The sequence below is a fragment of the Echiichthys vipera genome (assembly GCF_963691815.1).
Source record: "Echiichthys vipera genome assembly, chromosome: X".
Taxonomy (NCBI): domain Eukaryota; kingdom Metazoa; phylum Chordata; class Actinopteri; order Perciformes; family Trachinidae; genus Echiichthys; species Echiichthys vipera.
The window spans coordinates 29,470,227-29,497,414 of NC_139825.1; the positions used below are offsets into that span (position 1 = coordinate 29,470,227).

The following is a 27,188-nucleotide window of genomic DNA, read 5'->3' on the forward strand; positions in this document are numbered from 1 at the left end:
AAATCCACTCGTCTTAAATTCGAGCACAGAATAACACTTATGGAGATAAACCTATTCATCAACTCCAATAAAATAAAAATAAAAAGAACACTCAGTATGATTGTCCTTCTATCAAAAAGTATCCATGCCTACTATTTGACTTCTAACTCTATGTGCAGGGGGATGAGTTGCGAGAGACTCATGCATAAGTAACACTTGCAGTAGCAGCAGCAGTAGCAGAAGTAGAGGGATTCTTTAAACACTAATGATTCATATCAGTCCCAAAATGAGATCCAAAGTCTGAGTTTCAGATCTTGTGTTGCTGTGATCTTGGCAAAACACTGCTTGTCCAATAAGCTAGGAGACCACACACCCAGTAGCTTTTCACGTCACTTTCAACCCCTGATTTTTGTACTGCAGGAGTGGAAGTGTCTGTGTGTGTGTCTGTGTGTGTGTGTGTGTGTATGTGGAGGGGGGGGGGGGGGGGGGGGTATGTGTCCTGAGAAAGGGTATGCATCTGTGTGTGGATAAACTGTATGTTTGGGTGTGTGTGGAGGGTTGAGATAAGCTCAGCATCTCCGGCTCCAGTCTCTGAATAGATCACACAGGTCTTTTTTTTTTTGGGGGGGGGGCTGCGTTCAGAGGGTCAGTCTCTCCCTGGGTCCAGGTCGTAAGGAAACAGGTGAAGGGGGTCAGCGGTCATGTTGTTGAAGGGCCTTCTGTAGTTTCTGTCGGTACACAGTGTATTTTTGCTCCACTGCCCGTATGCGCTCCGCCTCCTCTTTCTCCAGGATTACCAGGAAGTTTTGTAGCTCAGGAACAGAGAACGCATGCCACTGTTAGGGGACGGGAAAAAAAGATTACTATACCATTGCAGGAAGTTTGTTTTTTGTCTATGAGAAAGAATATTGCATCTAAAGCCGGTATAATTCTCCTTTCATGCCAAATAACGCATGTGAGAAACATTAGACACCACAGATACATAAAATCTGCCTGTGTGTGTGTGTGTTCCTCACCTCCACCTCTCCAGTCTCATTTTCCTTCAGGACAAAGCTGAGATGCTCCGGGTCGGGCCCTGCTATCAACCTCAGAAGAAGAGGACGCTCACAAAGAGGAAGCTTCTGGAACAGATCTGGAGGGGAACAGAAAGGCACAAATATATATATATATATATATATATATATATATATATATATATATATATATATATAAACCCAGATAATTCAATGCTGTCTATTAGACACATTTTCTGCAAATGAGCTCATCACCGGGTTTCTTTTCCTCACCCTGTCCATCTCTGTGTGTCTGACGGTACAACGCAAACTTGCGGGGATTGTCCAACACCATGAACTTCTTCAGCAAGCCCTGGATGACCTCTCTGGTGGTGGTCAGAGAGCTGATATGGATCTGCTTCACACAGTCGCATGGTAAGTAGAAAGACGTTCTCTTTTCGCCCTGCCCACAGTCCGTTCCTTCTTGGCACTCTGACGGCGGTTGAGGGCGGCCGCCCGTCTGTTTGGACGCTCCCTCTGAGTCCATTGCTTCTAAAGCAGGGACTGTGACTGGTCGATGGAGCCTCAGGTGGACCTTAATGAAGCCTTTATATGATCCGTCTGAAGCCTTGGACACACAGAGAGAAAGAGGGAGACAGTAAGAAAGAGAAGGTACATTTTCAGTGTTGATATGTGCACTATAGCAGGACCTTATCCTATGTATATTCATCAAATGAAATTGAAATCTAAAAATCTGGTTTGATACATAACACAATAGCCTACAGGACATTCACCAGCTACAACCATTGTTCACAACTCACCAATTTCATGCCATTTTCAGAGACTTGAGCATTATACTCGTCTATCCTTGTCCGCAACTCTTCCTCTGACAGGTCCTTTGTTCCTCTGTCCTCTTCCTCCTTTGCTTCTCTTTGCTGTAAGGCAAAAGGAGAAGGGCTGTCAGTATTCAAATATCTGGTAGTATGTTCTCCAGTGTTGTTAAACCAGCAGATGGTGCTGCTTCCATCACAATTCTTGTAAAAAGAAGTTTACAGATATTCTGAATGCACATTGGCCCAGATAAACCCTTTCACTCTGGAAACTAAAAAAAAAAAGTGCTCTGACTAACGTAGCATAACAGGTGTTATGAAAACAAGACTAAACATGAAGCTAGTTCCTGCAATACTTGTGACAACACCTTCCTCTCCTATCCTCCGTCTTTATCAACCTCACAAGGAAAAGCTGCTTGTCTGACTGAAGCTGATGGAGATGCTTAGAGACAATATACTATCCCTTCCTCTTCACTGCTGTTACACAGCTCCACAGCTCTGCTCTGGGAAAGGAAATGTTGCAAATGGAGCAAACCACACATGCAACATCCCAGCATCCAAGCATCCTAGCACAAAAATATTGACTGTGCTGCCTTCCTCTCACTCTGTGAGTAGGAATGAGAAAGGGAGAGAGAGTGAGGGAGGAAGCAGTGGAAGGAGGGAGAAGGGGGAGGCAGCGAAAGAGGCAAGTAAAGGGTGAGGAATGATGAGAGAGCGGCTGCTGAGCCAGCCTTAGCAACACAGAGTTTGACTGGGTTATTTATAGTACAGTGGGATGCATCCTCTCTATCTCACAATAGCTTTTTTTTCTCCTTCTCTTGTTCGTTTGCACTTTCTGGGGCAGAGAGAGAGACAGAGAGAGAGAAGAAAGTGTGTGTGTGTGTGTGTGTGTGTGTGTGTGTGTGTGTGTGTGTGTGTGTGTGTGTGTGTGTGTGTGTGTGTGTGTGCGTGCGTGCGTGCGTGCGTGCGTGCGTGCGTGCATGCGTGTGTGTGTGTGCACGTGTGTATGTGAGAGAGAGAGATGGAGGGCAGGAATCATGCAGGGGAGTCCTCGGGTTGTGTGATGAAGTAACAGTGTCATTCAACACAGATGCATTGTGCGAGTGCATGAAGTGTGTCCCTGTGTGTAGACTAAAGCACCTGCTGGTAATAAACCACACACACAGTACATGTGTAGCTTAGCTCATCCTGGCTGACATTAAGCAAAAAGAGGTGGTGACATCATAACATTTAAAATTTCAAGCCTGACGTTTAGAGATGGATACCAGGACAGAACTCTTTGTGTTTGTGTGTGTCCATGTGTGAATAGGAACAACAAGAACAAGGGGACAGTTGATCTTGTCTACCACATAGCTCGTTCTTTTTGTTGCTGCTTTTATCTCTTCCACACCTATCAGCAGCACACCAAATGTGCAATTATAGTTACTATCATACAGTAGTATCCGTGTTGCATCGAAAGCACCTCAAGCTATTATGTTCGCAGCATGTCACAAACTCTGCGATTTAAATACTTTTTAATTAGGGCACAAACACATTTAAACATTAAGAGTTTACAGTCGTGTTTCTTTGTCTCAATCGACTCGTGAATATATAATAATTAAAATGATTAATTTAATAAAACTCTGGTGGCTAAATGTCAAGTCTGTATGGCAAACTCGGAGGGATAAGGAGGAGAAGACTTGTATCCAAAATTCCTCCCGGTCTAAGGCAACAAAGTAAAAAGGAATTCCTGCTTTTGTATGCAAGTTTCTAAATGTATCAGAGGCAGAGCCCTGCCCTCCCTTTCTGCATACCAGTGAGAGTGGTCAAGGGGACAATAGAGAGGGACAATAGAGCTTTTTCCGCCCCTGAGAGTTCCACAAAGTCCTGGGACGCCGCCCCGCTTGGACCAGGTTTTGAGGGAGTCAATGGCAGGCAAGTCACAGACCAGAGAGAGATGTGAAGACTGATAAGACTTGCACAGTCTTTACTTTGGTTTTAGTAAAACACCATTTTGAGGGACCAGGGTCTTGGTAAGCTTGATGAAATACATGACACCGGAATTATTTAAATTTCTACAGTACATCTGTGTTTCTAACTGGTTAGAATGTATGAAAAACATTTTTTTTAATTTGATATTTAATCTGTTCAAATCATGTCCACTAAACTAAGGGTTTTGCTGCGTTTATCACTTCAATAAGTTCTCAATTTTCACTCAACATACACAGTGTTAGGCAGGTTATCAAATAAGTTCTCTTTACTGAAAGAACACAACAGCTAAAGATCCATTTTACACAGAAAATAGCGTGCCCACAGAATGATTCACTGTCACTGTCTGATAATAACAACATTACAGGTGACAAGGTCTTAGCCAGTTAATCCAATTTGATGAAAGATGATGTAAAGCAGCTTACTAAGTGTGTATGATATGTAGGACTGTTACATAAGGGCCACACACACATATGTACAGATGTCATGCAGATACGCACGCACGCACGCACGCACGCACGCGCTCACGCACACGCTCAAGGATACACACACACACACATACACACACACACACACACGCCCTCAGGTCGACATGAGTAAGTGTTGATGTTCTCACTCTGAAGAGACAGGAGAGGTCATGGCTGTTTGAAATGCCGCTGCAAAATAGCCAGTATTTAAGCATGTGTGTCAAACCTGGCTGTGTCTAATCTCACCACCTTTTTGTTAACTTGAACTCACTCTTGACTAAAACCTAGTGTGTGTGTGTGTGCGTGCATGCGTGCGTGCGTGCGTGCGTGCGTGTGTGTGTGTGTGCGTGTATTGGCATCCCAATCTTCAGGTAACACAAGACTCAAGGATCTATTACAACTGGCAAAAATTGAGGATAATTGCTAGCGCCGTCAGAGCTATACTAACAATTCTCAAATAACACAGAGCAAAATAATGTGGACAGAATTCAACGTTAACTCATCAACATGCACACTTATGCACACAGTTTGTGTTAAAAGACTTAACTGGATCAAGTGTCGATGGAAAACACACAGGCTGATTCCATTTCAAGCTCAGAGGTTGTGTGTGCCGGCACTGCCATCAGCATTACACATATACACTTACAAGTCCATGCTCACACAAAGTAGACACACACACACACACACACACACACACACACACACACACACACACACACACACACACACACACACACACACACACACACACACACACACACACACACACACACACACACACACACACACACACACACACACACACACACACACACACACACACACACACACACACACACACACACACACACACACACACACACACACACACACACACACACACATTCAAGGTGGCTGGCTAATCTGGAGCAAAAGGCTCAGCTCTGGAAATAATTCATAAAGAAAAGAAAATCTGAACTCCACTTCCACTGTTTGGATGAATGTGTGTGTCTCTCTGTGTGCAAAAGTACACATATGTATAGGAGAAGACTTAACACAGTGACAAATTTTGAAATCGTTATACACAAAATATATGATACCACAGCATCTCCTTTACATATTCAAACAAAGGGGGAAAAAACCTGCAGGGCTACTTTTCATACTCGACCAGAGGAAGTAATTCAAGAACCTCCTCTGTTCTATAGCTGACTGTGCTGCTATACTATATGTCAAAATGTATGTCTTTGGCGGTGTAGTGCCAAAGAAATCAGGCACCATCAGCTGACAGCTTCTGTGCCGGCAGCCCAGACAATCTAACCCCAATACCATTCTGTCTCAGCACGGCAGCAACCCCACACACTGACTGCACAGCTGGTCAATTATTCATAGATTATACCTTCTCCAAGTCAGACACCAAACACACTACCAGGACAAGGACAGCGAGAGGAGGCCTGAGCGTGTTTTACATTAATGCAAATGTGTGTGGCAGTTCAAGGATTTTTATATCCAGGCTTTCTGTGCAACCAGAAAGACATTAAAATCATTCAGTCACCTACAGTCACCTACTGTGCATCATGGGACAAACCGACGAGCGCCACACAATTATGTGGGAAGTAATGGCATGTACAGTAGACCAAAAGAACAAATCTCAGGAAACGTGTGCCAACGAAACTATGGGTTGCTATGGTAACTAGGAAAATGGTTTGCTAGAGTCAAGTAGTTGCTCTGCACACACACACACACACACACACACACACACACACACACACACACACACACACACACACACACACACACACACACACACACACACACACACACACACACACACACACACACACACACACACACACACACACACACACACACACACACACACACACACACACACACACACACACACACACACACACACACACACACACACACACCTTGTTCTAGTACTAAAGTATCAGCTTTGTTTCTATGGAAACCTCTCCCAAGCACTGTAAAGAAGAAGCTTCTATAGAATCTTTAGGTTAACATCATAAAGACACACACATCCTCCTTACTCTCCAAATCTATGCTATCCACTCACATGATAAATGAGCTGCCAAAAGCCATCAAGGCTATTGAACTGCCAGCAGATCAATGTGGCACAACAGATGTAGAGCGTAAATCCTTCCTACACTCTCACACACCTAGAGGCCTGCTTAAGAATACACAAACATCACCACTTCCTCTCCATACTTCTGCTTTCAGGTACCATGTTTTTTTTCTTATTATATGTAAATGGAAGTTTAGTTCCCAGTCAAACTGAAACACCCACCAGTTGACCCATCAGAGGTTGTCTTACTCAATTAAAGTTTTTACAGCCTCATCTGTCAGTGAGTGTTACCCTGATGATCTGTACCTTAGCTGCATGCTTGGGCTTGCGGAAGAGCGAGGTTTTGGCTGTGAAGAAAGTGAAGTCTTCGCTCTCTTCATCCAGGCTGCAGTACCCACTGCTCATGCTGTTACTGCTGGTCATGGAGGGGGTCAGCACCGCGTTGACAGTCATGGAGAGGTCCAGAGACAGCCCCCGGCACCAGCACAGCACCAGAGCAGCACGTTGACAGCTTGAGGAAGTGCCGGTTTATCTTTAAAAAAAGGCAGGGGCTGATGTGACACTCAGCCACGATCAGAGTCCAGATGCTTCTAACTGTCCTTTACTCATCCAGAAAAAGTCAGCGCTCCTCTGCTGATGCATTGAAGTTGGAGTTCCCACCTGCGAGGGCGAGACAGGTGAACCTCGGCTCAGATTCACCGCTTTACGTGCCACCGGAGAGGGGACCAGGAAATCCGAGAGCGAGCAAGACGTGTCACTTCCTCCTGACGTGTGTGTGTGTGTGTGTCTGTGTGTGTGCGTGCTCTGACGCTGGTGTCACAAACTCACCATGCACCTGGTCATTCGCCGCTGAACAAACACACATGTATACACTCATACACAGTATGTGTCTGTCTCACACACACATACGTAGATTGCCTCTGGTGTCATGGAGTCGGTTTACAGGATGGTTTCAAGTTAACCCTGCTCACCTGAGAGCCCCTGTTATACTCGCAAACTGACGATCATAAAGGCATGCATGCAATACCACATCCTGCTTTCCTGTGTCTGTGTCTGTGTAAGGACCCACTGCGAAGGAAGAAAGAATGGTTCAATTCAAGTCCGGCATCAATGTGTGAGAGCATAAATCCGTCCCTGGAAGTTCAGAGTAAACAGCGGGCAGAAGATCTCTTGGCTGCAGCAACAAGATGTTCGCAGACCCCTGCCGTGCTACATCCTCTGTCTCTTCTTTTCGACGTTGCTTTGGCGACACTATCAGAGAAACGGATGCCTCCCACTTAGCCTCTATTTTTCTTTCTTACTCTCTCCCTTCCTCTCCTCTCTTTTCTGTCTTTGCAACCACTTTGCTCCCTCACTCTCTTCTTGCAGCCTTGCTCAACCATCTGTGGTTGAGTGTGTTATCAGCCTGCAAGAACCCTCCCCCTTCTCCCTCTCTCTCTCTCTCCCTCTTCCTGCAAGCGACTGCACCCTGCAGAGCATGACCACTTCCTCTTACAGAGAGAGAGAGAGAGAGAGAGAGAGAGTGGCATGGGTAAGTCGAAAGAGAAATGTTGATGAGTGAGAGATATGAAGCCTCACAGCTCCTGTTTTACATACGTAAAGAGCAGCAGTGACAGGAGGCAGCAGAGAGACTATGGAAGATGGCTGCTCTTCAAGTGAGATTCTGCAGCAGAATGCAACGGCTTATTGGAAGCCATCGTAACCACTGTGAGCGTGCTGCTTTTATGCTGGATCACTCCATAATAAGGGCTATTGTTTTTGACGCCCGAACCAATCAGGAGACAGATACAGAAATAACCTCCATAATAACCTTTACCTCCATAGCTGCTTAGCTACCACCACTGAGGCTCACAGCGCTTAAGGTGAGATTAAGGAAAATAATGAATGATTGTCCTCAGAATAGAGATTACGGTGACCTCTAACCCTACACTGACCCTTCAAAATGCCCTCTGACTCGGCAGTGACCCCCCTTGTCAAGAATCAGCTAATGCCCCTTTCACGATTGAGATTGTCGCAGCTTATGTGCATCTGTCAGCACATGCTGTTTCTGTGTATGTAGAATGATTATAATAACTACTCAGACATGATTATAGGTAAACCTATACGTACTGGAGTGCTGCAGCATGCAGGCACAGTGTGTCAACCTTTTATTGGGTGTCTTTGCGCCAGGTTCGAGTCAGACGAAGACTGATTACCCGCGGCTCTGCTCCTCGCTTCCATCAGTGTAATCACTAAGGGAGGAGACAGCGTGCTGGGGGTGGGAAGCTACACACACACACACCCACACACACACACACACACACACACACACACACACTGAACGATACTCCGGCTGGCTTCAAGTCGATGAAGCCTGGTCAGTGTGCTGCATGTATGTGCTTATAGGGGGTAAAAGGGGATCAATTTCTGCTGATGCACAGACAACAGGGGCCTGTTAAGACTGAGGGGAAATATAACACAACCACATATACTCTCTCTCTCACACACACACACACACACACACACACACACACACACACACACACACACACACAGACACACACACACACACACACACACACACACACACACACACACACACACACACACACACACACACACACACACACACACACACACACACACACACACACACACACACACACACACACACACACACACACACACACACACACACACACACACACACACAAACACAAACAAACAAACACACACACAGCCGCAGCAATAAAACAGAGCAAAAGGGGAGGAAGAGGACTGCAGGAAATGAAATGTCATATCTCCTCTTGTCTGCAGTACTCGTGTACTCTATGAACAAAACAGGAGTGCGGAGAAAGATGGGCTCAGAGTCACAGAGTTCACTTGCCTCCGGAGACAGACATCATCAACACTTACTTAATTCTGACTTTCAGCATCATTATCTACACAGTCAGAAAAGAGAAGTAGCAGTGGTTGGCTAAAATGAATCTACAAAAAAATAATACATCATCATTTTGTCGAAGTAGATGTGGAAAATTAAAAGAAATGAATGTGTTTTTGGGATAAACAGCCTGAACTGTAGTTTGAGCAGTAGCTGCTGGGCAAAAGACATTTGGTAAAGATGTACTCAATTCACCTCCCTAATTGCTCGCTCCAATTCTCACCATTCCCATCAACATGTTTCAGGGTAGAATGATTGTGCGTATTAGTTCACGCTCTCTGGAAGCGGAGTACTACCTGATACACTACCAGGGGTCTAATTTTGCATTATCTGCCCCCCCTCCCCGCAGGCATAGAGTAGCTGCCAGTATTCTGCTGCAGGACTGTATGTTTTATGTGTGTGTGTGTGTGTGTGTGTGTGTGTGTACCACATTGCGTGGGTGACTAAAGGCTGGATTGCCAAGAGCAGCATGCAGACTCCCACTCTCTTAGATTCCTGTACACACACATGATGTACTTATACAAAGAGTGGGTGAAGCACTATTTCGAGGATACTTTTACATAATTACTGTATTCTGTTTTTCGTACAGTATAGAGAATTGAAATGATGGCGTTTGACTTCTGAAATAGTGTATTGACTAAGTACATTGCACTATCAAACAGAACATCTGAGAATAGGGTGAGCTTACACAGCTATCCTATAATGGAGCTGCAGATAACAGCTTAACATATTTAGCTTACATTCATGTAAGAGAGGCAAAGAAAGTAGGGACATCAGGGTCCCCCACTGATTTAATTAATCAAATGCGTAGGAGAGATGAATAGAGGGACTCCACAAGGAGGAGGAGGGAGGCCGTTAGAGCAACAGAGCAGCAGAGCTTACGTGACAGAGCATATTCTGTCCTGAGAACATTCTGTGACCAAAAAAAAGCAAATGACCGCATATATAAATTCATAAGTAGACAACTGAGGGGGAGGAAGAGGGACAGTATGTTGTGAAAGAGGAGGATGGTTATGTAAGAGGGAGGCTCGGAGAATGAACGCTGCCATTACGCCACCGTGACTCACGTACACCTCTGAGTTTGCTCTACTGCAGTGACCCTAAATATGTCACAATTAGATCTCTGCACCGTTTTCTTAATTCTACTGGGTTGTCTTTGTTTGTTATTTTGTGTTTGAAATGCTCACCTTGTGCTGAGGGGCTGCTGCGGAGGAGGAACAGCGTCTTCTGGGAGATGGAGTTTCTTTGGGATCTTTTTCCTTCTGGTTGCAGTCCAGCTGGACCTGGCTCTCACACTCCAGGTGACAGGTGTAGCTACAGTCTGATAAACACAGAAACACACCGATCAGACACAAGAACACATGCAGTTGGACAGAACCAGAGAAGCAATATCATCAAACATCGACCCAACACTGAACTATAAGTCTCTGTGGTATTTCTTGTCAGAATGTAATGCTGATTAATCACCTGTATATGTATGAGTGTATGAGTTTGAAATGAAGATTTAATCAAACAGGTGCAGTCATACAAACACTCCGCTTTAAAGAGAATTTGCTCCATCTAGTGGCTAATGCAGGACACACTCATCAACTTCATCAACAAAACACACAAATTACAGTAAACAATAATTACAGAGACCTGAACATAAAAGACTTAATGATCCGCTTTACATCGCTTACAGTACAAGCCTCTTCTGGTGTAGACCATGGACGGATTATGAGACAAGTGCCCCCTGGGCACAGACATGTTAGAGGCCCCCCACTCTGTCTACATAGGAACAAGACACTCAAATTCAAAGAGTCTTCTTTAAGTCGTTTTGTAATTTTTGGTCCCTTTGTGATCATTGGGCACTTATATTTGACGGTTTTCTATTTGGTCATTTTGTTTCTCTTTGTGGTCATTTTAAGTCCATTTTTAGTTGTTGTCTTTATAACTGTTTTGCGTCTATTTTATATCTTTTTATGATGGTTTTGCACCTGTTTTTAGACATTCTACGTTTCCATGTTGTAATTGTGTTTTTCTCTGATGTCATTTTACAGCTTTACAGCTTTTGCATGTCTTTTGTGTGCCATTTTTGTTTCTATGTGGTCGTTTGTGTCTATTTCAGGCATTTTTTCGTGGTCATTTTTGCATCCCCATAGTCATTTTTTTTACTCTTTGTTGTAATTTTTGTTTTTTTAATTCATGTTTTTTTTGTATAGTTGTGGTCATTTAGCATCTCTGTGTGATTATTTTATGGGGGGTTTTCAGCATTTCATAAGTCAGTTCCTGTGAATTTATGGGCCCCTGGGCCTGAGCCAGTCCAGTCTTACATCCATGGTGCAGACACAAAACACAGTTCTGTATATTGGACATTCTGTACAAAGTCCAACAAAGAACACAAGGGATACAAATACATAATGTAATACAGACATAGAGTATTGCACACTACTTTTACACACTCAAAGCCAACAAACTGTACCAGTATAGCAGCACTTGTGTGGTCAACTCGCATCTTACTGCTCAGTAAGAAAATAGTATTTTTAGGTACTTCCCCCAAAACCTCCCAAGATAGCTCACTGTTCTTTCAGTTTTATTTGGTCCCACATATGACAGCCTCAGCTTGTTTATGTGTCGCAGACTTTACTGCGGCCAGACGTTTCTCTGCTGAGACCAATGCATATATCCTCACATCGAACTTGTCTTCTGCTGGTGAGATAATCCATGCTAAAAAGAAGAGAGAGACTTTAAAAACCACAGAGCAGAGAGGACTGCATTTTTTTGAGGGGGGGTCTGAGTCAGATCCTTTTTGTGGTCCTCTTCAAGCAGTAAAGCCTCTTAAATAAAACACTCTACAGTAGCCCTACACGCCATCAGCCAGACTGGATATAATCATAAAACCATTTCCCCAATGTTCTGTTTCGAGGCCAGTAATTAAATATTTGCTACAAAACACCACCTTTGTTTCTGCAGTCAGTGCTGAGCTCCGCCTGCTTTCATTTTCTGTCTACTGATATTAGCAGCTCTGTCTGTATCCTGCTAAGAGAGGGACACCACTGCGTCTCTCACACTCAGCATCAGCAGCGTAACCATGGCAACAAGTTTCTGGATGACCATTGTAGAGAGAGATGAGCTTGACCCATATAAGGTCACCAGTAGACGGCTGTGTCGATGTTTTTTTAATTAGCTATGAACCTAAGATTAATTAGTATTGGGCGATATGGCCAAAATCTTCTATCCAGATAAAGGTTATTTCATATCTTGATAACAATATACAGTTGTATACCACGATATAGCAGCTTTCTGGTAATTCAATAAATAGTCTATATAAAAATAACATGGCAAAGTGAGTATTTTCTCATTTATTAGGAACTTATGTTCAGAATAAACATAACGTGTAAGAATCAGAGCTTAAAGCGTCGTCCAAATGACGTAAATAATCCTATAGTTCTAGTTATCAGCAATTAAGATGACATAATTGTGTATCACAATCTCTCGATATACGTATGATTTAATCATAAAACGATTCCATTGAAAGACAATAAATTATCATATTAAGTTATCGCCCAGCCCTACGAATAATCACCAGTTTCTTTCAGTTTCATGACTGGAATTGCAGGTATTTAAGATCTTGTTTTGGAAAGAAACGCTTTCCCAATAGGCCTGATTATTGATGCAGGGAACAAGGAGGAGGGAGCAAAGGGAGGCGGTTGTGAGGTTCAGCGAGAGAGAGATAAATTTAAGTGTGTGTGACAGAGACAGGTTGGCAGAGAGGCGTTATGTTGTAAGAGGGAAGGGCTGCAATGCCTCTCTGACAGGAGGGATGTGTTGGGGATAAAGTAGAGTTCAGATAAGGGATCCTTCTGCTTGTGACAGTTTAGAGGTCATTGCAGAAAATGAGAAAAAAAGGAAGCACATGGGAAAGGAAGAGAGAAACTCCTTTCCTGTCCTATTTTCCTTCATTTGCTTCATCCACCCTCACTCTGCGCCTCTATAGTCGATCACACTAAAAAGAAAAATTATATTATTTTGGAAATACGCATCTTTGTTTTTTTGCAGAGAGTCACCAGCAGCCGGCTAAATTAGCTAAGCACAATGATTGGAAACAGTCAGTGCGTTTACATGCAGTTTAAAAATCCGATTATATTCGGGTTAAGGGCATACCCTGGTATCTTAAACACCATGTAAACACCATACCCAGGGTAAAATCAGGGTTTTCATAGCCCAGAGAACTCCTTCAGTTCCCCGATTATTTGCGCATGTAAACAGAGTTCTCGAATTATTATCGGGTTTCTTGTCTGCACAATCCGAACTCTGCGGCGGTTGCTTTTGACTTGGAAATAGAATAAACCAGGAACCAACGGCGGCGAAAACATGAAAAGAAATTTGTACAAAAGTCGGCATTTTGTGATTTAGACAAAAGTGAACCAGAAAAAAATCTGTATTCAGTCCAGCTGTATGTTGGCAGAGAGCCACCTACTGTACCGGCGGTAAGGTTACTCCCGTCATTTTCCCATTCAACCCCTGCTCATGTCTTCGAGGGATACTTCAATAATGCGATTATTCCCTAAACCAGGGAAAGACCATTTTCAGGTTACTGATGTGCATTTAATCGCACTGAGTGGGGAAGAGCAAGCCTAGCTTCCAAAGGTAACAAAATCCAGCTTCAATCAAACAGCTTACAACACATTGGCATATAAACTAACTAAACTAATGTTTTAAGTGATTGCTAAGTTTGAAAGGCAAACATCTGTTCAGCCACTGTGAAGATATAAATGTCAAAAGTCAAGAAAACTTGTCTTGCCCACAAATGTCAGGACATATTGAGGAGTATAACATCATGATGCTGAAAGCTGTTGGTGGGTGATTTCAGCACACTGACTCAGAGAAACATACTTTGAACATTGCTGAAAATATGAAGCCGATTGAATAGTCTCCATGTGTCGCAAGAGGATATTAAGCTGGGGAACATAGATACGCTCCTCTGTCCAGTCTTAGCGCTAAGCTGAGCTAGCCGGTCGCTAACTTCACATTATCTCCATTTTCCAAAAACAAACAACAAAGTGCTGTTTACATTTAGGGTAACTCACTAAAATGCATTGTGTGTATGTTTGTGTGCGTGTGTGTGTGTGTGTGTGTGTGTGTGTGTGTGTGTGTGTGTGTGTGTGTGTGTGTGTGTGTGTGTGTGTGTGTGTGTGTGTGTGTGTGTGTGTTTTCCATGTGTCCTCATCCCATAGTACAATAAAATAAAATGGAACCAACTTTTAATAACAGTGCTTTGACCAAATTTCCGCTGCTGTCATTCTGAACTCAGTGTTTGTCTTGGGTGGTGGTTATTTAGAGAAGGCCCTGCCCTTGGTCTTTCTCCTGATAATTGATTTAGAAGACAGGAATTACTGCTGGGCGAACTGCAAGGAAAATGGAGGGGAGATTTGTTTCCCTGTTCCACACCTACAGTGAGATTCACCACCATCAGCAAGTCACGGTTCACCATCCAGATTATTCCCACACTGATAAGACACACTGTCTCTGTCTCTCACTCACACACATACTGAATACCACTGTATTTGCACACAAGGAAATCCACATTTCAGCATTTTGAACCAAGTACTGCCTGATTCTAGACTTACAGATGTACACACAAGCATTTGCGTTGATGATTTTGTGACCAGGAGAGTGGGTATTCTTGCTGACATCTTTTGTGTTTCACACTTTAAACAATCCTGTGGTTTGGACTAAAGTTAAATTAAGTTATCTGGCTAGACTTAATTTAGAATAGCTGTTAGAGTAAAAGTACAAGGCTCTGGACTTTTTCCTGTGTGTATGCATGCTCGATGTGTGGATGTGTGCGCCAGCCTAGTATTACGTGAACCTCCTTGCGAGGCTGTACCAGTGCTAATGAGCTGGTGGAGAAACTGCAAATGCGATCCAGTGACCCAGAAGGGCTCTGAAGGTTATGCGGGCATGCTGACACAGATGTAATCACAGAGAACCGTGAGTGGAGAAGAATGAAAGAGAAAGCGAGAGAGGAGAGAGTCAGCAAAAAAATGTTTCTTGTGTGACTTTTTTTTTGTGCCGGTCGATTGAACGCCTGAGACCAAACTCCCCTCAGGGCTCCATTTTAGGACTTGAAGGGGTTTTCCTTATTCCTCTTCTGTGGAAAGTACACGGTTACTCAGACTATGAAATGGGGAAGTTGCTTTAATTTAAAGACAGCGATGCCGATTCCCTTCTGCTGGATTTTTTAGGAGAAGTTGTGTTCAGGTCCACTTATGGGAATCCCACAACAGGTTTTGCTAGAAGAGCTCCCGTCACTGGATGCTGCACATGCACAGACACATCCTATTTCCATATTTATCACTCCAAATTAAGCTGGAAACAACCTTTTACTTTAATCTACCTTTTACTTTTTTTAATATATTTGCTTTGATTCTCTCAAGTCTGTACTGAACCGGAAAAGAGCCTTCATGTACTCTGCTCCCTTCAGGAAAGTGCTTCTGTCACATAGAACTTAAAGAGACTGTCTCAACGGACGCTTTTAAAAGCATTTATGATTTGAAATATAGCTGTCAGTGTTGATAAACCATTTCATTTAGCTGGTCTTTTAAGATACTTTGTCTAGTAAACTGCAGAACCTTTTTGATAATTTTATTATCATCAGGTTTAAATGGTAAATGGTAAATGGTAAATGGACTTATATAGCGCCTTTCTAGGCTTCTGACTACTGAAGGCGCTTTAACGCTACTTGTCACATTTTGTCATACGTCTAAATAACAGGTTTTGTAACTGCTGCTGCTGTCTTTGTGAGGATGCTTCTGTAAAAAGATACTTAATCTCAGTGAGGTATTTCCTGGTTAAATAGAGCTATTATAAAAGAAAAATTAGACATGAATGTGCAGGCACACCTGCACACAGGGGCAGGACACTGAGAGATGACTGTAATGAAGTTGAGCCATAAACACTCATCAGCATCTGTTCCTCCCGCACAGAGCCATGGAGTCTAGAGTTGGTGTATGTGTGTGTGTGTGTGTGTGTGTTGTCTCAACAAGACGAAGGGCTGTGGTGTTATGTGTCGCCATGGTAGACCGGCCTCCTCTGCGGGCAGGAGATGCGTGCATAGCCTCCTCTCTTTGTCTGTCATGCGATTCATTCCGGTCTGACTGCTTTGAAAATGACACTGCCTCCAGACAGAGCAGGACGATGATGCCGATTGATGGAGATGGAGATGGGGAGAGACAGAGCTCAAGGAAAACTCCATCAGTGCAATGGAAAGAGGGAGCTTAGATGTACAGTTTATAAAGATCTTTATGTGCTGTGTTAATTTAGACTGCTGTACTCGGTTCGATAACTGTGAAGGGTGTGTGTGTGTGTGTGTGTGTGTGTGGGGGGGGGGGGGTAGGAAAGGCAGAGCTTCGATTGCGGCGTGTTAAATGACAATCCTGTTCTAAAAAAAAGACATTCAGATTCGGTGGTGGAGGCTGCTGAGTGATAAAAAATATCTTTTTTTGTCCTTCAGCTCCCATCGTTCTTCACTGTTTCGGCGTCATTTCTTGTAACTTTTTTGAAGATAGGGGATGTGGGTGGTTGTTTTTTTTCTGGGAGGCAGTGGGTGTGGGACAGACAAGGGAGGGTAAAGACACAGATTAGCGGTGTTTCTCAGGTCATGGAGGATGTCTGTTCGACACCAGATAGGGACATATTGAATTTGCTCCATGTCTGCGTGCAGATTGATGGGATAAATAGGGGTAATTTAGCTATAATGCAGGGGTGAGGATATTAACACGGTCACTAATGAACCTGAAGGGAGCTCTACAGGTCTTATGGAGGAATTAAGAGCAGCATTTGGGGGCTTTAGCCAGTCTGATCCCATCATCATTATCCCTCATTTGGAGCAGTTATTTGTGTTCTCCTACTGTGTGGCGCACACACACACACACACACACACACACACACACACACACACACACACACACACACACACACACACACACACACACACACACACACACACACACACACACACACACACACACACACACACACACACACACACACACACACACACACACACACACACACACACACACACACACACACACACACAAAAATATCATGCCTTTGTTCTCTCACAATGTCACTCAAACACACTCTAACTCAATGAGCTCCCACGATGCACAGTCCATACGCTGACCCACCAGACATGAGCAGACAAATCTCTCTTAACCTAAATCAAGTCTGCCCCAGTTCCCCTAGACATATATGTCGATGTATGTATTCAAAAACAGTGATTTCATATTTGACAATGACATTCTTTATCTCCATCACAGCAGCATCTCCATCTTCCCCTCCCTCAATTCGTCCATCTGTCAGGCTACAGATGCTCCCCGAATTGACCAAACAAACAGGAGAAGAATCTTAAAGGCTGATTCTGTCCACTGAGCTGCAAATGGATTCAGCCGAAGCTTAAAAGTGTATATTTTTGCTTTTTGAGAACGTTTCTTTGGTAGAAGATCACATTGTTACTGGGCTTCTGTGTTTTAGTGATGTTTGTTGTTTTAATTCCAGTTAAAAGCTCTTCTAATGGCTGAGAGAACTGGGCTTAAAACTGTTCAGGATCAATTATATAATCAATAATGTCAGATGAGTGCAGTAAAATGTGCTCCACTGTCAAACACATTTAGTTTTTAATTAGAGTTCTTAGAAACCATCAACTATGTGTGGGATGACAATTGAGCCTCTGGAGGTAATGGCCAATATTTCAGGGTTCCTTTGCAGCCAACAAATACTTTAGGGCCTTATATTATAAACATCCTCTTCCATAGCTACCTGAGACATAAGAATGGAGTTGGAGTCTATGATGTCTATATCTGGATTGATTTTTAAGAAGCTAATAACTAGAGACCATCTTGCGATGGGATCACACCAAAACGCTAAAACTGTGACAAAATCTGGCTGCAGACACAGACAAACATATAAACATCTAGCAAAATACTCAAAACTGCTTCTGCAGTAGTTCCCACAACACCAGCTCCTTCAAAAGCTGAATAGTCGTCAGATAACAGCCGATGGGTTCTGAGATTGGATTTCGGCCAGTGCGTTCAGCCTCTTTTGCTCTACACTCGGACTGTTTACCTACATGCAACCAAGGCCCACTCAGACATTAAAGGGGTACTGCAATAATTTTCACTTCTATGAAGACAGACAGATTAAAGATTGATCAAAGATCTGAGATATCCTGACTTTTAGTCCCCAGTAACAGTCAAGCTTAAATAAATAAATCAATTAAAAAAGGCAAACTGGATCCCACATTTCCCATAACACAATTTGATAGCATCATTTTGTTTGGCCCTCCATGCTAGATAAATGTCCACATCTTTCAAACTCAGTAGCCTAACCCTGTATCCCAGACTTTCAATTAAAAGTTTGTGGTCTCTAAACCCAAGCTGAGATAACTTCAGAAAGCTCCCCCACAGCCACAGAATATATTATACAAGCTAGTATACAACTGTTCACAGGCTGAGTACTCTTTATGAGGAATAAACTGACTTCAATCTGTAAAATCGGTGGTGTGTCCCTTTCATTTATTTTTGTAAAACGAAGAATTGTCAACAGTGTAACCCTGGCCCTGAACACATCCAACCCCTTAATAGTACTCCCATAAACACCTTATCATCTCCAACTTTGAGACTACAGTCACCACGTTACCGTATTTTTTAGCAGTTTAGAGAACTTGAGAAGTTCCAGACAGCATCATCCAAAATTATGCTTTAGAGGGCCAATAATAATAGACAGAAGAAGCAATGGAAGAGGAACTGAGGGATCTGGTTTGGGCCAGTTAAGGATTAAGTAGGTTCCCTTCCAGGGAACACCATCTAAAAATAACCATTATCTGTCTGCGGTAGCTCAGGCTGTTTCTGAAGCTTTTCAGGCTGCAGCATGATGTCACTCAGGTGGACTGGTGAGCTCCTGATGAGCAGCTCCCTGAGTCATGTTTGGTCAAGGTCTTATCAGGCTTACACAGGGAGACACACATGAACACGCACGTTCGCGCGCACGCACACACACACACACACACACACACACACACACACACACACACACACACACACACACACACACACACACACACACACACACACACACACACACACACACACACACACACACACACACACACACACACACACACACACACACACACACACACACACACACACACACACACACACACACACACACACACACACACACACACACACACACACACACAAGCTGACGTAACATCTTTTTTTATTCAACAGTCTTCTGCTGTGAATGAATCAATAAATCTGCAGCACCCAGCCCTTGTCACTCTTTACCCGAGCCACACTTTGTGCTAATGTTACGTTATATATTCATCACCCTCCAAAAAACTGCATTAGCCAGTCCTGTATTTGGAGAAAACACAGGAAAAAATCGATACATCGCAGCCTCCAGCAGGCTCACCCTTATCTCAAATTCCTGCTACAGATATGAAAGTCAATATGTTAATCCATTTATGTAGAATTTTCTCGAGAGATTGAAATTGTGCAGGTTTTCTGTGTGTGTGTATGTGTGTGTGTGTGTGTGTGTGTTTGGATAAACAGTTTATCCGACTGCTTTTATCTAACTTGTTTACTGGACTATTCTGTCGTTTATTACCGATCTGCAGCCTGTGTCCTCACTGTTAACACTCGATCTTACACACACATGGACATTATGTGGTCTCACACAAAAGCGAGGGGGATAGATCAGCCGATAGAGCGAGAGAGACAAAGAGTAACAGGGCTTGAGGGCATTGCAGTTCACAGATAGACAGACTGATGTACACAATACCCAAATATTTTGGCCCACAGCCGGTCTTTGAGGCCAACCCAGCTCAACCTGTCTATTCATCATCTTTTCACCTTTTCTCCACTGACTGTACCCCTCAACGCCAAAACAATTTTGGTTTCAATGTAAAACCTCTAAGGCTCAATTCCCAGTTTTTCACCACCTGCACACTCTACTGTCCTCTCCATACCTGAGTTGGTGAGCAGAGATCCGTTAGAGGATGATCGTCGGAGGATCCGCAGGCCATCACTCCAGGAGCGAGATTTCGGCAGCCTCTTCAGCAGCCGCCCCAGCCGGCGTGACACCTGTCCGAAGCAGGCGCTGCCGACATCCCCTTCCGAATCACCCCTGACCTCATCCAGACGCAGTGACACCTGGCCGAGTAACGTCCCGCCCAACCCAACACCTTCAACTCCCCCTGACCTGACCCCCGACCTCGCCTCCCCCTTCCCATCCTCCTGCCCCGGGTCGAGAGGTGCTATCTGTGCCATGGATGGAGCATGGTGGCACCATCCAGCAGGCACCGTCCTGTGCGCGTATCCCTCGCTGGTCCTCCTGTCCTGCCCTCGGCTGCCCCTGTCCCTCTGAGGGCTGCCCCAGCGCCAGCCCCCCCAGTTCCCCCCTCTGCCATCCCAGCGCAGCCACTCTGCCACCGGTGCCACGCTCCGAATAAACAGCCCCTTCTCCACTCGCTCTGCCACCCCTCCACCTGTACTCCTCACACGTTCCCTAATGCTCTCACCTCTCTACTTGCCTCACACTTTCCTCCTCCGGTCCGCACTTGCCCAGTCTTCCTCACGCCTTAGCATGCAGACATGAGCACCCAAATCTCTGCTGTACAACTTGTTCCTCTCTAATGTCTCTCTGTTATCAATGCTGCCTCATCCTCTCTCTTCATCTCTCCCCTCTTTCTCTCTCCCTCTCTCTACTGCAGCACCCACACACTCTGCAGTCACAAACAGCCAGCTTAAAGAGACAGAGACCACCCTCACAATCCTGGCTTCTCTATTCCCCCCTCTTTCATCTCATAGCAGCAACAGGAGCATTTCTCCTTTCCGTTCCCTCAGTTGTTGACTGTATAAAACTTCATTCAGTAGCAGAGAACAGGGTGGGATGTCCATACAATAGAGCAGAGACGTCACAGACCACTGCAGAGGTAGTTACCGACACTGCCTCCTCTTCTTCTTTCCCCCCTTTTCTGTCTCCTTGGTGTGAAACCCTACAACTCTGGTTGAGGGGGAAGTGAGTCAGCCGTTCTGTCGAACCCCACAGCAGTGACATATCTTGTCAGCGAGAAGGACTCGCATCACCTCAAGTGAGTGTGTAGGTGTGCTTGCAAATGTTGGATGAGGTGATGCGCAGTCCGTCAGTTATTAATATGCACTGTGAAAGAGAAAAAGAGAGAGAGCGAGAGAGTGCTACTAGGAGTTCCTCTGCCCTACTTCTAAAACTGAAGAGTTTGGAGGAACAGGATGTACTCCCCCAGTTTCATTCACAAGCATATGGTATAATCACAAGCAATGGCATAAGACATTTACGCTCTGATGTCACAGTTTTTCTCACTGCAGAACCGAGCGTGACGTTACGCGTGCTTTTATAACCCAAATCGTGCCTGGCAAACATGTGCTTAAGAATGTCTTTGTCCTGTCCTTTCTGCCCTAACCACCTCTTCCTCTGCAGTCCTCCTATCACTATTCACCAAGGGCAACCTAAATATAGCCTGGTTGAAAATCCCCACTGTTCAGTCGTTCATACAGCTGAGCGGCGAGGAGAGCACAACACTGCACTGGTCTTTCTGCAAAAACACAAAACCTTATCAGCATAACCTATCTTGTCACTTTTTTTTAACAAGTGCACATAGTGTTACACTGTGGGTGACTGGGTGAAGATTCTTTCCAAGTATACTGTTGTCTCTAAGAAACGGAACAAAAAAGCCTCAGCTGATACTGAAGAAAAATCCAGTATAAAAGACGAGTGATGTAGTAATTTAATGAACATGTGTTCAATAGCTTCCTTCGATATTCAATGCAGCCTTGTATTCAAAATCTCTAAAGAATGTTTTTGGCTTAAGTCTAGTTACAACTAAACTTCATCGCACGCTGGCAGAGCAGCAGCGGTGGTATGCCGGGACAAGAAGGTTATGAGCCATTTAACACAACCTTCCTATGCTTTCTTCTTCAACTGTGAATTGAGCTTTGAGAGGACCAATGTGAAACAGCTCAAAGCATTTCTAAGACAAGGTCTGTATTGTGTAGACCAGGGGGAGGAGGAAAAAGAAGGAAGAGATGGCGTTTAAGGAAAAGGTACATCCTCTAGAGAGAGGAATGCCATGGGGCATAAAGAATACACTCACAGGGCTACTGTGAACGTCTGTGGCAAATGTGTTTGGGTGTGTGTGCGCGTGGGGTTTCCTGGCAGCCATGTGTCAAAGCAAGTTACCCTCTCTGTCTCTGCAGTGACCAGCACACAAGCTCACATCTGCTGGTGCACTGCAACAACAACAATTTCCACTCTGGTTAAAAAGATGTTTAATGCCTTCACCGTACTGGCCCAAGCTAATCAGTGTTAGCCACGTCCGGCTGTTAGCGACTCTCCGGGATTTCTCGGTTAATAGTAGTTACACCAAAAAAACTGTCACGAAGGCTTACTTAATGTATGTAAGTGCCGAAAAAGACCACGGGACGATTTTGCGCCAGAATTACACTTTAAAGACTGGATATAGGAGACATAACCAAAGTACACAGTGGGGGTGAGAAGGGTACAAATCCACACAAAAGGTGTCTGTGATTAATGAATTAGTGGGGAAACAGAAAACTGACAACTATTTTGATAATCTATGAATCTTTGAATCATTCATCGAGCAAAATGCCAAATTTGGGTCAGAAAAATAGGAGGATTCTATGTTGGGCTATGGGAAATTGTGATTGGTATTTTTTTACCAATGTTTCATATTGCTTTTTAATTGACTGATCAATTAAAAAAAAGATGCTTCATTTTCAATTACTTAGCATTTATAGGCAGCATATAAATACATAGCTAATGATTTACAACACACTAATGTGGTTGTGAGCAGGTATTATGCCATTGTGTGTCAGAGCGCTGGTTCCACAACAGCATGGTTCCCTGAAAGCTTTAATTAAATAATAGTCTGACGTCTAACTCTGTCTGCCAGTCTGTAATCCCAAGCTCTCCATCCCTGAGAGATAATCCCAGGCGAGGAGACACCCAGAGCTGGGATTAAGGAGGTTGCCATTACCCTCCCTCTCGCCCCGCCATCCTTGACCAACGTCAAAACAGGGAGAGATGACAGATCAAAACAACAGCCCAGGATGCGACCAAAATCTACAGTAAAGATTTACATGACTGGGAGAACATTAGAGGAGTTTAGTTTCCTACGTAGGCAAGATTAGTGCCAGTAAAGCAGACATATAGCTCTTAGTTGTCTAGACTGTCTTTTATTAGACATGTTGGTCAGATGCTTCATTATTTTATGCCCCATTTGGGCCTGATGCCACATATGGCTCTCATCTTAATGTGCGTATTTATGCATACTGTATATAATGTGGGTGTTGTTGTAAAGCTTGGACATGTCATAAATCAAATTTCTATGAGGAGCAATCAAGACATTATTTAAGCACTATCTTGAACGAAAGCCAGCAGTAAGAATAAATACAGAGGATCACACAACAACAGAGCAGCAGACTATGAGACTGGCAGCTCTGGCTTGGATTGACAGATTCCACTGTAGGGCAAGGCCACATCACAACAGTCCCTGCGAGCGCTCGCCTGTCCCGAGAGGGAAAGGGCTGCGTAGCTTGTTCCTATAAGCTTCATCTGCAACAAAGCCAACATACTGTAGATACAGGGAGGGTGATAAATTAAAGACAGAGAGAGGGAGCGAGGCATACAATGAGACAAAGAGACAGAATGGTTGTTTATGGTTGAACGGCCTCCGTCTCTCACTCCCTGTCATTTGCTGGGTGTAGTTGAAAGAAGAGCACAGTTTGCATGTGTGTGTGTGTGTGTGCTGTTTCTATTTTGGTATGTTTTGGTTGCGTCTCTCCCCACAAAAATACCCCTAAAATGCCTTAATTCGTATTCCTTGTCATAAATGTCCTGGTGACCCCCTGTTACTGTATACCGCACTCACCTCTGATGTTTTTCCGAGAAAAATGGGAAGAGAAAAGACTGTTTGATCTGTGGGCGGCCGTTGGCAGCATAGAGCTAGAGCTAATTGGCTTGATCCATAAAGAAGGACTAGTGGAGACAAAAAGTTCTTGGGTTGTAAAGAAAACTCATGACTGTGTGTGTGTGTGTATATGGTGCTCCAGTAATCTCTGCTCTCGCTCCACTGAGCTCTTGCTGATAGCACACTAAATCAGACAGCTCTGCAGTGCTGGACAAACTCCTGCTCTTTTCCCCCATCCCTTGCTTGCATTGGCTGTCTCTCCTCCCCATCATCACTCTTTTTCTGACTCTCTTGTCTCTCCTCATTCCTATCACCCTGCCTCCCTTCACCTCTTCCTAGACTCATTCCACTATTTTTGTCATCCCTATTTCCAACTACTTCTTCTTTCTTTCCTTTTCTTGTTACATTTGCTCTTGGCACTGTTCCTCCATAGCCAGTCTGTTCTTTATCCTTTCCTCTCTTGAATTGCTTTATCTTAAACTGTTCTGCAGCTGCAGTCTCCTTGTGACAGGGTCCTGCTGACACAATGCCAATTCAGCAGCATGCACTCACATACACACAGCAGGAATGCATGTACAATATGTGCACAGAAAAGCCACCACACAAGTCTTCAAGTCTTCAGGCGCCCCAGCAAGCGCTGGGTGTGTATATATATATATATATATATATATATATATATATATATATATATATATATATATATATATATATATATATATATATACCAGATTAAACACATATCCACACTGCCAGGTCAAAATTGGCTTGGTCCAAACGGTCTGTGCCCAGGAGCTGTGCAGGTGGGAGTGATGTCATCAGAGCCTGAGCTTCTCTCAGTACAGTATATACATGTGACATGAGAGTCAGGCATGTGACTCCAGTGATATTGGGCACAATGAATGTAAAACATTTTTAAATTACCTTTAAATAGGCAATCAAATGTAGTCAACAATCATGCTGCTTCCAGTGTCCCACTACATTTGTACAACTCCTGGAACAAATACTTTGTTCTCGCACCCTAACCAATCTACAGCACCAACACATCGGCTCATGGCACTCAGTTAATTGTGAGCCTTATAGACATTTCCATTTTATTTCTGGATTTCACTAATGTGCCACTGTTAATTGTACTATCTTTACCCCGAGGCAAAGCTGGACGGACAAGATAATGGGCTTTGAATGGAATTTTTTCTTGGCTGTGTCTGTCTATGGAGCAAAATGCTTTTTTGTGTACAAACACACACGGCCACCAGTATGGAAGATTATAGCACCTGGCTAACCTACTTGTGCCCTTCATGAAACAAATCTAATAAACAAGTTACATGCCAGTAAGTTAAAACCCCAACATTCACCAACAAGTATGTTATCTAATAAGGTAGAATACACACAAATGATCACACAACTCAAATAAGAGTGTAGCCTGCTATTTAAAAATACATGTTTTCCAATCACATAATACAAAACAGTGTCATGGGGAGCTGTAGACTATCCCTTAGGCAATTCCCATTGAGCATGAACAAAATTAATAGGCTGTGATCTTAAGGACTCATAACTACTTACTTTGACACTTGAGTGCCTGTGAGGTGATTTGGCGGCTACAGGCGTCACACCAGTCCCGCGTACAGGGCTTGGACTCGAACCGATGCCCTTCGCCCTTCTCGGTCCTCACCCGAGGGTCAGTCCCCCGGGGAAATATGGACCAGGCCTCCATGCGGGGTGGCTCGGTGCGGGCCAGCTTGACGACTCCAGTCCTGCCCTGCGTAAGTCGCTCCAGCGGAAGACTACCGCTGTCTCCTTGTGCTGGCACGGAGGAGGAGATGCTCTTACGTCCGCTGTCTCCGCTCCAGGTGTCCCGTCTCCCGCGCGGTGCGTCCCGGTGCCGGTGCGCTCCTCCTTTGTGCCCATTCGTAACCGCTCCGCATGGCATGACATTGATGCCCGACCTCTTGAGCGAAGCCCCCTTCCTACCACCTGTGTTGCGGTTCGGATCACAGTGGATGTTGCTGTTGCAGTCACTGTTGCTGTGCCCGGTTTGACTTCCTTGAGTGCCGGCCGCGGTGCCCTCCTCTCGGTCCCGGTCCGGGCTACGTGGCGCAGGGGCGGCATGATCTCTGCATCCTTCACCGGGCATCATTCCTCCTCTCGCTGCAGTTTCTCCCGCTGGTCCCGGAGACAAGGGATGAGTTCCCGATCCCCCCTCAGTAGTCACAGACCCGCATTCCCCGCCGCTCGCCGGGCTTCTCCTGAACATCTCCCAGGACGATTTCCTCGGCAGGGTGATTTTCTTCTTGCCGCCTGTCGGTTTGAAGAGCAACGGTTCCGAGTCCAGCCTGTGCGGCACCGGGTGCTGCCCCACCACGCTGACAGAGGCCATTGTCCTGTCCCCCTGTAAGGCGCGCGTGTGTGTGTTTGGCTGTTTGGAGCGTGTATCTGTGCTTGTGTTTACTCCGTGCCCCGAATGTAAACTCAACTCACGCCCGCGACAAGCGTGTAGTAGTGACGCAAAGTATGACAGCTTTAAATGCCACGAGCGCGCTCCCTTTAAAGAGACAGGAGCGCGCACTAATCTCTGGTTTGATTTGGCATCACTTGATGAATTATTAACCACTAACTCACTGGATAAAACACTTAACTTCCTGACGAATCACTGGAATTTGTTTGCCGTTTTATCACCATTGACTCCTTGGCCTCTATTCTAATTTAGTCACAATTATCTTCTGAAAGCACTTGTATTAAAGTTAGAATACAGAAAGCAGACTGGCATAAACGCAATCTCAAATTAAGATGGCACAGGAAACACAACAACAACAATAATAATAATATGTATAATGAGGATTTAGGTTTCCTATTTAAGATGTCAAAACTGGCAAAATACTTCTGACATATTTTGACAATTGAAAGTCAGCTATTGTAGCCTATGCAGTCAATTATATTTTTTGTAGGCGCAG

General features: G+C 44.3%; 1 protein-coding gene across 1 annotated transcript; it reads right to left on the reverse strand.

Moving 5' to 3' along the window:
- On the reverse strand, nt 1–26,614 carry rassf5 (Ras association domain family member 5; the record flags this gene model as incomplete). The annotated part of the gene is made up of 6 exons (XM_083938690.1): nt 1–815; nt 996–1,111; nt 1,266–1,599; nt 1,793–1,906; nt 10,409–10,542; nt 25,801–26,614. The coding sequence occupies 6 exons, from the start codon at nt 26,612–26,614 to the stop codon at nt 672–674; spliced, it is 1,656 nt and encodes a 551-aa protein (XP_083794816.1). The 3' UTR covers nt 1–671.
- Nucleotides 26,615–27,188: the final 574 nt, after the last annotated feature.